This window comes from Stigmatopora nigra, chromosome 1 (genome assembly GCF_051989575.1).
Source record: "Stigmatopora nigra isolate UIUO_SnigA chromosome 1, RoL_Snig_1.1, whole genome shotgun sequence".
NCBI classification, from domain to species: Eukaryota; Metazoa; Chordata; class Actinopteri; order Syngnathiformes; family Syngnathidae; genus Stigmatopora; species Stigmatopora nigra.
In genome coordinates, this window is record NC_135508.1 from 8,338,738 (window position 1) to 8,350,336 (window position 11,599).

Genomic DNA, 11,599 nt, shown 5'->3' on the forward strand with positions numbered 1-11,599 from the left:
ATAATAACCATCTCAACTTCATCATAAAACATTCAGACAAACACAGGAGATTGTTAAATTCCACATTCTTTATTCATAAACACTATATTGTATAGAATTCTCAATAAAAAAATAAAAATATTCATATTTTATGAAATACAATCAAAATTAGGGCAAGGCACCAGAGCCAATCAAATGATCTTTTGTAATATGTACATCACCCAATCTAAACTTATGGCACTTGCACCTGACAGCAGATCAATTTAAGCTCATTTACTGGAAGAAAATCCCAATACGATTCACTGCAAAGAACAACACACTAAATACCCATGGCATCACATTTGAGTATTATCAGGGGAGGCCTGATAGTATTCATCGGGACTCACTGTCTTCACTCCCCCAAAATAATCAAGCACCCATACCTGCAACACAGAGACAATAAGGTCAGAACATACTATACTAGGATACTGTATTCTGTAGGGACGTCTAGCTCACATATTTTTGCATTTGAGTCCGAGCTATCTTATTTAAAGGATCTACCGACATAGTGTCTCAATCTGATACCTCGAAAATGAATTAAGTGGGCAGCGGTGGTAGGGAGTCGTTTAACTCTAAAATATTTCACCATTGACATGTCCATCCGTGTAAAATGCTATCTTAGCATTAGCTTCTTAGGAGAGCTATCAAAATGTTTGCCTTCCAGCTGTGTTTACTACAACTTCACCTTTTCAAACTGAGTTGCAATATTGGGTAGTACTATAAAACAAGTATTATGATTGTGAAAGATTCTTGGAATACTTTCTCTCCAATAAAGCTTCCTTAGGCCAAAAAAAGCTTTAAAAGCCCCGGTTCACAGTCCCTCATGAGAATCCAACTTTGTATTTTCCATTCCACACATAACGAGGTCACAAAATTGCAGGCATGCAAGGAGTAGTGTGAATAGAGCTAATTAATATTCAACCATGCATGCATATTTTGAACAAATATTAAGCCATATGGCCTCCAGCCTACCTGTGTGATATTGAACTTGACAAAGAACCAGTCGTGGTCTGCTGGCCACTCAACCATTTCCGGGTGTCGACTAAAAAGGGCTTTCTTTGCAAACAGGGCTTCTGTGCCGTTCACCTGAAGAAAATTAGCAGGTAAGTGTAAATGGTGGAACAAATACTAAGAGAGTGAGTGTGTTTCAAGTTTTAGGCGGTACACACTTCCAGCACCGATCCGGAAAAGATGATGTGAGCGCACAAAGGACTCTGAGGGTCGAAACCCTGCTTTCGGCAGTAGTCAGTCTGAGCCAGAGACATGGACAAAGACGCTTGTTGGTTCACCTACATGGAGACAAATGTTTCATTTCACCTCATAGAAGCTTTCACGGAACAGTGCTATTTATATTAAACAAGTTCATAAAAGTAAACCGAAAAATGCATTAAATGTAGGAGTTCCATTAGGAAAAAAAATTGAAACATTCTTGTTTTGTTCTAAGTAAAGGTATAAAGTGTGTCCGTAGTAAATATGAGTGTGAAAACCATCTTTATGCAAGTCATCACATTTAATCAGCATTGTGCAATGTCATGTTTAAAGTCATGCGACCTCATGTTACATCATGTAACTATATCTCAAAACGGCTGAGGCGCCCTTAATAAGCTGCTGAGTCATGGTGACATTGTTATCATTGCATAAGTTAACATATTGGATGCATGTACCATATTCACTTGGACGAAGAAAACTCGACCATGCTTAACCAATGAAATGATAAAAGCATTCAATTTAATTCAGCTACTCAAACTAAGGTGTCATTTACTAAGTTTTCTATTCTTTTAAAAAATGTTGTGTTTTGAAAGATAAAGTGCATGGAGTGTAAAGATAAAGCACTCCCTGCTTATACTGTGTAAATTCTCAGAGTAGGCTCATCTGAAAAAGCAGAAGAATTTAGAAGACAACAATTTAAATGTATGTATGTATGTATGTATGTATTTTCTGGACTATAAGTCGAATCTGAGTATAAGTCGCACCAGCCAAAAAATGCATCAATTAAGAAGGAAAAAAAAACAAAAGCCGCACTGGAATATAAGTCGCATTTTTGGGGGAAAATGTATTTTATAAAATCCAACACCAAAAACATACATGTCATTTAGAAAGGCAATTTAAAATTAAAACAAAATAGAGAACAAAGGCAGAACATATGTACGTATACTAACGTTACATGACTGGCATGCCTGGTAATGTCAGTGACGACATAACATATTAGGAATTATTCAGATGACTCTAGCATGAAGAACATAGCAACAAGTTTACCTAAGTATCAGTTTCACTCCAAATCACTAAATCCAATCAAATCTTTATCATCGGTGTCACTTTTGGACAACTGCCCCAACTGGGACGTAGTTAATTTCACACATAAGTCGCACACCCGGCCAAACTATGAAAAAAACTGCGATTTATAGTCCAGAAAATACGGTACTTCCACAAAATAAAAGACCTTGTTCATTTAATCGATGACTTACCTCCAGGTCTTGCACAGAGATCTCCATGCGGGTCAAGTACATGTAGGGCACGCCGGAGCCGGAGCCCAGGGGCCCGTCGCTCACCGAGAAGACGTTAGAGAAAGGTTGCCCCACCACCGGCTTGTGGCTGCTGATAGTGGCCATGGAAGCCCAGTCGCACTGGTGCGCGACGAAGCGGGCCACCCGGGCAACCTGATCGTGGGGGGGCACGCGGACCTGGGGAGACCCCGAAGTCAGGCCAAGGAGGAGCAAGCAGACAACCCACAAGAGAACCCGCATGATCAGCTGTTAAGACTTAGACACCAGTCGGTGAGAAATACGTAAACAAATCTAAGGCGATGCTGATAATATAAACAACTTGAACCGGAATATCCGGTCCGGATTTTCAAAGTAAAACAAGATGAAAGCAGGATTTTCAAGGTTATTTCCTTTCCCAAACGAAATGACGGACAAAAACTAGAGAAGTAAAATATTACAACTAGAAGAAAAATGACAACTTCATTGTGTGCGCACAAAACTAAAACATAATGAGATTAAATACACTATTATCATCGTTACATCCCCATAATCACCATTTACAAACGTCAGCCATAAACAGTGTGATCTATTGTCAGGTTTTATTATATACACATTTCCATTTCATGAATTTTGCACAAATAACCCAAAGTATACTAAATGACAAACATTCCTTTAACTAATCAAAAATAATTTCAAGAAAATGAGACATAAAAAAGCCAATCTACTCTAACAAATTATTAAAACTAACCAAAATTAGACGATACAAAATCTTTAAAAATATTAAACTAATATAACTTCCTTAGGTAGCCAACTGAACAAGATACCTTTATCGCTCTAACTCTTATCAGCTAATTAATTACCTAGGTTTTAATGAATAATCAACAGTCAAGAAAAAAAACTTAGGAAAAAAGAAGCAACCCCACAGTGCGATTTCGTCATCCTCGTGCGGATTATAATTCAAATAGATAGTTCGTATCATTTCTGTTGTAGTTCTACAGTGCGTGTCATTTTAATGTTCAAATTAAATTTGTATTTACGGAACCATGTGAAGAGCGCACGCCGATAGCCGGTGACGTAAGGACGCAGTCTGACCCGGAAGTGACGCGTTTCGGCCCGTCAGACAGTGTTGATGTTTTGTGCACGAGCTCTCGGCCGGGAAGACGGAGGGGTATTTTTGGGTTTTTTTTCCTTCTTTGTCTCTTGGTTGCGTTCCGTCCAAGCGTCGATGGGAATCGCCGTGTGGTCGACGGAGAACATTCGCTCGATGATTCGCGGCTAGGCAGCTACCTCGACGCCGAACACAGCCGATCTTTTGAACCAAAAAGGCGGACTGACTCGTCGCCCTCTACCCCCTCACCGCCTCCCCACCCCTCCTCCTTCTCCCGTTCCTGCTCCTCCCCACCATGACGATCCTACCCAAAAAGAAGCCCAGCTCCGGGGTCGCGGATCACGCCGATGACAGCGACCGCCGGAGCGTCGCGGACCCCCACCAGCACCCGCACCCTCACGCGGGGAGGACGGGAGCCCGGCCGCGGGCTTCACCCCCGCCGTGGTCGTACCAGCCTGCCCCGGCCTCCGCGAGAGACGAACGGCGGAGCATTGAGGCGAGCTCCCGGCCGCAGCAGGCCTCTCCTACGCCCGGCGGCTCCGTGGCCTCCGCCGGGCCGTGCGACGGTCGGGACGGTGGCGGCGGCGTCGTCGTCGGCGGCATGGTGGCGACCTCTCGCGGGGACTTGGTGGTGCAGGCCGGCGTGGTGGGTTGCGGCGGAAATATCGGCAGCTGCTGCTCCGGGCCCGGCCTCAGTAAGAGACGGCGGCAAGCGGGCACCTGCTCCGGTGGGGCGGCCCTGACTGGAGGAGGGCAGGCCGGCGTCAGCGGTCCCGGCGGCGTGGGCTCGAGCCAGGAAACGGACGAGGGAGCCGGTGGCAACAACAGCGAGGACGAGTACGAGAACGCAGCCCGACTGCAGGCCGTTGACCCAGCCACCGCAGAGCAGGTGAGCGTCAGAAACACATTCCGTCCTCGTGGGCTTCCTGCCTTGATTTTTAAGTCGTTTAAAGCTTGGGCACGTGGGCATTTTGGAATGACACTCGTTTTAGGTTCACGTCAATCACGTCGTCGCCATGGCAACACGTCGCTAGCTTCGCTAGTGATGGCAAACACTACCGTTACTATATATACACTTCCTCTTTTCAGGTACTATTTGCTTTTAACTGCAGTGTTCTCTGGACTATCCCTCACAATCTGGATTTTTTCCCCGCCTCAGATTGTCCAAAATACGCATTTCCTAAATGTTTGTTAATATAGGCGTCATAAACAGACCAATAAGTATTTCAGTGTACTATATCGACCAATGAAATAGTCCTAAGCATCACTATATTGGAGTGAGGGCTGAATATTTTTGAACACAACTGTATATACCAATATATGCATGTTGCATTAATTTCCCCCTGATTGCCACAAAACACACAAAACTAGTTCTGCTTTACCTGTTGGTCAAGCAGATTTTGTGAGTGGTTAATGCTAATAATTGTACATAACGCTAATAATTGTACAAGAGCGCATGTTTGTTTAGTTGCCCCTCAGCAGACAAAAAATAATTGCCCATCACAATTAAGTTTTTGAAAGAACATTTTGTCACTGTATGAAATAATTAGTTGGGATACATCAAGTAACCAACCAAACCCACTGAAAAGTAAAATGAATGAATAATGTGATAAATTTTTACCAAATAATCGGTAACGCCCTTTAAGGATCTAATTTAATGAACCGTTTGCAGGACATCCGGGTCCATGTTTACTTAGAAATGATTAGTGTAGCAGTGTTTAAAATGGATAGATCATGGAAACATTCAGCTCACGACCCAATTTTATTTATGTAGAACTACACCACAGCTATAATTAAGTGCTGTATATAAATTAAGACTGAACATGAATAAAATGGAAACCAATCATTGTCGTTTTATGGTTGGAATACAACAATACTGGATTAGGAAAGATAATTAAAACAGAACCAGTGACTTATCATACACTGCTGTTTTTATATTAATTCATCACTACTATAGGATCAAATTAGATTTAGGATATTTAATCAAACATATTTTCAAAATCAAATCATAACTACAAAAATCCAAATCAATTGGCCAAAAAAAGTTGCATATGGTCACTCAACATGACTCTTTTGAAATCAACTTTCCTTTTCAAATGAAAAACGATAAAACCACCATTGTGCCTCAATTAGAAGCACTCTGTCTAGGTACTATCTTTTTAACTGAAGTGTCATGTTCAAAGTACATCAGAAAAGAAGTTTCAATTACCATTGATGGCCATTGCACTTTTCTCAGTTGTTCTACATTGTTGTGCATTGGTAGTGCTGTCACAATACACAATCCTTTTAGGCAATTGCTGCAATCACAGGATTATTTGAGTATACAATGAGACACGTGCACCTCTCTGTTGGTATTTTAGTCCACTTTTTTATGAGCAAACTAGTGTTATTGCTGGATATATGGATGTATGGATATATGCAGGATCCATGGCAGGATATAGTTGCAATACCACACCAGCCACTAAACACATCCACATACACTGTATGCAAAAAAATATAGTAAAAAAAATAGCTGAAACATTCATCCATTGATTCTGTGTGCCTCCTTTCCTCACATTGTTTACCACATAATCTAAGATGTCCTCAGCTTTGGCAATATAGTATTGATTTCAAAAAATGTTGGATTTCTCAATAAAACCTCTGCTGTTCTGATGTAGTCACTCATTTTGCATGTGTGTGCATGTGGGCATGCGTGTGTGTGCAGCAGGAGCACTGGTTTGAAAAAGCTCTGCAGGACAAGAAAGGTTTCGTCATCAAGAAGATGAAGGAGGATGGGGCGTGCCTCTTCCGAGCTGTTGGTCAGTCCATTTATGATTAGCTGGGGTCACTGTGCTATTTAACCTTGCAATACAATGCTAACATGATTCCTACATACTATGGCTATGTGCTATTTCAGTTTTTCTCATTTAATAAATCTATAAATATGTTTTTTTGAAAAAGTGTATTATTTTTGTTCAACATTGGGTGCTATGTTTAGAAATAATGAGAAAATTAACTTCAAGCCACAGGGTTTAGATTGGGGGATATTGTTTTATATTATGAAAAATGTGGTAAACCAAAAAAACATGTTTTTTTACACTATTCATGCAAATAATTGAATCCAATAACAAAAAAAAGTAATTGCATACAATATATTTGTATATATTTTTTCACTGAGATCGCTTGTGAATTTGAGTAATGTCACTCAACTATTAGAAAAAATATTTTTTCAAAGTAAAATCTGTTAAAATTATTTGGCAACACTGATGTGTGTGTATGTGTTTTTCTGTGCAGCTGATCAGGTGTATGGCGATCAGGACATGCATGAGGTGGTTAGAAAACACTGCATGGACTACCTGGTGAGTGGCGGCCACTTAGTCATCATTTCTAGATGAGGCGAAATTATACTTTAAAATGCGTGTAAAATTTGTCAGGTATTTCATGGAGAGAGAAAAAGTACATTAGGATTCTGTGTTTTTTTTCCTGATTCTCTGGATTTTTTTTTCTGTTATCACGTAAATATTTCAACACAAAAACACTCTTCACATATGAAGGCAACGAATAAATGATCAACAATTATTTTGGTGAAATGAAATTTCGTTTTTTCCTGAATTTTTATTTCCTCTGTTATTTTCCTTACAGATGAAAAACGCTGACTATTTCTCTAACTATGTGACGGAGGACTTCACCACGTACATCAACAGGAAGAGGAAAAACAACTGCCACGGCAACCACATTGAGATGCAGGCAATGGCGGAGATGTACAACAGGCCTGTGGAGGTGTACCAATATGGCACAGGTATTGTCTTGTTCTTCTTTCATTATTTAGCTTTAGAGCTGGAAGGATTACACACATAACTCAAATAACTCATTCATTAATTCCTTTTCCATTCCGCTTTTTTTTCACAAAGTCTGCAAGGGTGCTGGGGCCTATCCCAGCTAACTAGGAGCACTAGGCGGGGGACACCTTGAATTGGTTGCCAGGCAAAATTCTGAGCACCAAAATTAAAAGATATGTGACCATATTGAGTGCGGTAAATGCTTATGACAGGTGTATGTAGCACATAAGCGGCTAGGAAAACTGAATGAATGAGCAAAAGCCGAGTGTGAGTATTTTCATAGAAATACCAACCACATATTTGTGCTTATGACAAGCAAACATTCAATAGTTAACGCCTTACTTAGTTTCAATGATGTCTTTGTGGCTGCCATTGTGCCGTTTCCATGCTAAGCCTGCCTTTCCCATCACAGAACCAATCAACACCTTCCACGGAATCCACCAGAATAACGATGAGCCCATTCGAGTGAGCTACCATCGCAACATCCACTACAACTCTGTGGTCAACCCCAACAAGGCGACCATCGGGGTGGGTCTTGGCCTGCCTGCCTTTAAGCCCGGGGTAAGCAGTTGCACCCTTTATACTTTTACTTTATACAAAACCTGAAAATCTTTCATGATCCTAAAGTGCAGTTGTGGCCAATTAGTCATATAATTAAGGCCTGGCTCAGTTGTGGTGAATTAGTCATATTATTAAGGATTGGCTTGGCTGTTTGAATCAACAGTGTCTCAGGAGGCACTCTTGTTTGATACTACACTATATCACTTATATGCTATGTGTTCTTTAAACTACGTCCCTAGTACGCAGACCAGTCCCTAATGAAGTCGGCCATTAAAACGTCCGAGGAGTCGTGGATTGAGCAACAGATGTTGGAAGACAAGAAGCGGGCGAGTGATTGGGAGGCCACGTGTGAGGCTATTGAAGAGCAGGTTGCCAGGGAATCGTACCTGCAGTGGCTTCGGGACCAGGAGAAGCAGGCCAGACAGGTCAGGCGTTAATCTGTCCCACCTCTGCCTAATGCCACCTACTTAATAACTTTTCTCAGTCTAATTGGACAATTATGTACCATCAATTACGCCCTGTTTCTGTAAGGCTTTTGGCCTCAACCATTCTTCTTGTCATCTATTCCATCCAGCCCAGGAAAGCCAGCGCCACTTGCAGTTCTGCGACAGCGGCGGCCTCTAGTGGCCTGGAGGATTGGGCCGCCCGGTCGCCGCGGCAACGAGACCCTGACCCAACCCACTCTGACCACGCAAGCTCCCCGTCAACTGTCATCAAGCCGCCTTCCCCGGCTGGTGCTGCCCTCCTCCTCAGTAAACCACCCTCGCCTTGCGCTCCAGGTAACATCTACTATTTTATTTCAATAGTGATGGATCTGTGTCATTCTTTAGAATTGATGTTCAAATACCATTTGACAAATGTCAATCATGTAGTTAGTGTGGAAAAATGATGATATTTCTATTGAGGTTTCAATCATTCTATCCCATAATTTCAATTTCAAGCTCGGATTGGCTGCGTGCAAACCAGGCTAAGCAAGCAGTGTGTTTGAAAGAGGGAATGAGGAACCCTTTATTTGCCGAATATGTTAGAACAACAAAAGTAATTCATTTTTCAGTTTTAACCCGCACGGGAACATAAATAGGAACTAATACAGTTTGGTAAATTCACGATTAAATGTTTTATAATTCAATTTCTCATGAAAAAAAATCTTTAAAAAAATTGTTGGTAAGAAATACATAGTTTGTCTGTAATGGGGGTGTAAATATGTGCACAGAGATGCATGCATGTGCCACTTTTGTCTACCTGAAGTGTTTGTTTTTATTTTGTAGGTCCAAGTAATCAGAGTCGCCATCATTTAGAGTACAGAGCCATTATGCAGGAGATGTCCCCTACAGCATTTGGTAAGAAATACATAGTTTGTCTGTAATGGGGGTGTAAATATGTGCACAGAGGAGTGGCAGGGTCAGAAAAGAGTATATATCCCCATTCATGAGGTTAAGGCAAACAGAAGAAAAAGAAAAGGATAGAGAATGAACTTGTTGTCGAGGAGAATAACCTCTGTTTTGTTACTGTTTACTTCAAGCAAAGTGCTGACATCTTATCCTTATGTATTTAGGTATACTTTTGTGTACACTCTTTTTTTTTCTCTCTTCAGGTCTGAGCGACTGGGAAGACGATGAAATCTTGGCATCGGTCCTGGCGGTGTCCCAGCAGGAATATATGGACAGCATGAAACATCAGAGTGGCACCGTGCAGCATCGAGAGCGAGAAGCGTCACCCGACAGCAGCTGATGGACACACACAGACACACACACACATTCACATACACCTATGGCCCCCTCCTGCCCTCAGTAAACCACTGAAGACAAAGCCAGAAGAAAGATACACAGTTATTTTTTATCTCAAATTCAACCGTTTGTCCCTCCCTCCTCTCATTCAGACTCGGCGAGGAAGTCAACCTGACGCCAACCACACATTCATTCAATGGGAATCCGTGGGAACAAAACATGTACTGCTACTTGCAATTTCTCCTTCATCACGTATGATCACTGACATGCTGCGACCTTAAGCGGTCTCTAGGACACAGGAAGAAACAATGTTGTCACATGACCTCACGTTGATTTTTTTTTTCTTATTTATTTTTGCTTTTGCACAAGCTACATTGCTCACAAAATGTTCAAGATTTTCTTCTTTCAGGATGAACCTCAAAATCTTTGTATGCACTTGTCCAGCTGTTCATTCGTTTTTTTTAGGGTTTTTTTACGACTATTGGCAAAACTTGTTCTCTTCCATGGTGCCTAATGGTAAAATGTACTATTGTTCGATCTAGGAATTAATTGATGTATTTCCTGGTTTTGTTAAACATCAAGACTATAATTACTTAACAGGGCTTTACCATTGTGAGGCTTCAAACAGAATTAACAAATGTCATAGCGGTACATCAGCAGTTTGCCAAAAACAAAACTAAAAAAGAAAACAATCTTGGGAATTAAAATATATTTTGCCATTAGAGCCATGTTTGAGAAAAACAAGTTCACAAAAACAATGGAAACATTGAACAGTTGAACACCTTATTTCAAACTGTATGGATGAAGTTAACCTGAAAATGTTTTTAGTGCATTTGAGGGCTTACCTCAATCAAGTTTAACCATGAAGCCCCAAACCATGAACTTATTTGGGCATTTGTGTACCTGTAGTTTTTTTTCAATTGGGGTTAACGCCTTTTGGCCGCTGTATAGCCGATTGGTTGTCGATCTGATTTCTAAGTTCTTTTTGTCCAACGTAGTCCAAACATAAAAGCAAGCAGGGTCACGATAAGTCATTATCAAAAAAGGACAGGTCCTTAACGAGCTACTATGCTCGGATGCCGTTTCTGAAAAATGAGGCTTTCTGGCACTGGCTGGGACAAAGGGATCATTAACGCCAAGTTGAAAATGGTTTCAACGCTTGAGATATTTCTTCTGTTCTACTTCAGTGAACTGGTATAACCCGCTTCACTGCGATGTAAAAATGTCACTTAGTACGGCTGAACTGTAGCGGTTCTTTTTGACGAGTTTAGTGTCAGCGGGTTTTCAGGTGAATTTCTGCTGACTGGCAAATGAAGTTTGCCTTCTGGTTTGTAAAGAAAGATTCTTATTGAACATGTAGCACAAAAGGGTGAGCGAGAAGAGGCTTATCTGAAAAATAAGACAACGGCGCCCCCCCATGCTACACACTTAACGCAGGAAGTCCATCCCTGTACAACTTCACGGACTTCCTGTTGGTGACCTGAGTGTTTGAGTTCCATTGATGGCTTGAAAATTTATTTTTTAAAATGTTTTGTCTTCCTCTTCTTACCTCCATCATCATCATCATCGATAGCTGCATGTTTGATCATGACCAATGGAGATGTGACAAATGAGAGACAAATACACAATTGTCACACTTATCCTCTTTATGATTGATTATTGTTATTATTAATATAAGTTTGTTGATGAAAATATTTTTTGTTTTCTTGGAATAAAAAGAGGGAAAATGTTTCAGGCAGAATGAGATGCTCCTTTACGAAAAGATGCATGTTCATTTTTCTTCATAGAAGGTCCTTGTAAACACCTTTGCCAACTGGTCAGCACAAGTTCCCAGTGGGCAGACAGTCATTCCATCTGGTTCTGCTACCTTTATGGGGTTTGTAT

At 41.1% G+C, this 11,599-nt stretch overlaps 2 protein-coding genes across 2 annotated transcripts; one reads left to right on the top strand and one right to left on the bottom strand.

The window, feature by feature from the left end:
• Positions 1-50: 50 nt before the first annotated feature.
• Positions 51-2,862, bottom strand: creg1 (cellular repressor of E1A-stimulated genes 1). Its single transcript, XM_077727723.1, has 4 exons — positions 2,484-2,862; positions 1,188-1,307; positions 991-1,104; positions 51-401 (listed from the first exon to the last, which is right to left on the bottom strand). The coding sequence occupies exons 1-4, from the start codon at positions 2,760-2,762 to the stop codon at positions 315-317; spliced, it is 600 nt and encodes a 199-aa protein (XP_077583849.1). The 5' UTR covers positions 2,763-2,862; the 3' UTR covers positions 51-314.
• A 718-nt stretch (positions 2,863-3,580) lies between these two features.
• Positions 3,581-11,456, top strand: otud5a (OTU deubiquitinase 5a). The gene is made up of 9 exons (XM_077726118.1): positions 3,581-4,498; positions 6,314-6,407; positions 6,883-6,947; positions 7,231-7,387; positions 7,840-7,988; positions 8,228-8,413; positions 8,563-8,767; positions 9,257-9,328; positions 9,583-11,456. The coding sequence occupies exons 1-9, from the start codon at positions 3,905-3,907 to the stop codon at positions 9,717-9,719; spliced, it is 1,659 nt and encodes a 552-aa protein (XP_077582244.1). The 5' UTR covers positions 3,581-3,904; the 3' UTR covers positions 9,720-11,456.
• The last annotated feature ends 143 nt before the right edge of the window (positions 11,457-11,599 follow it).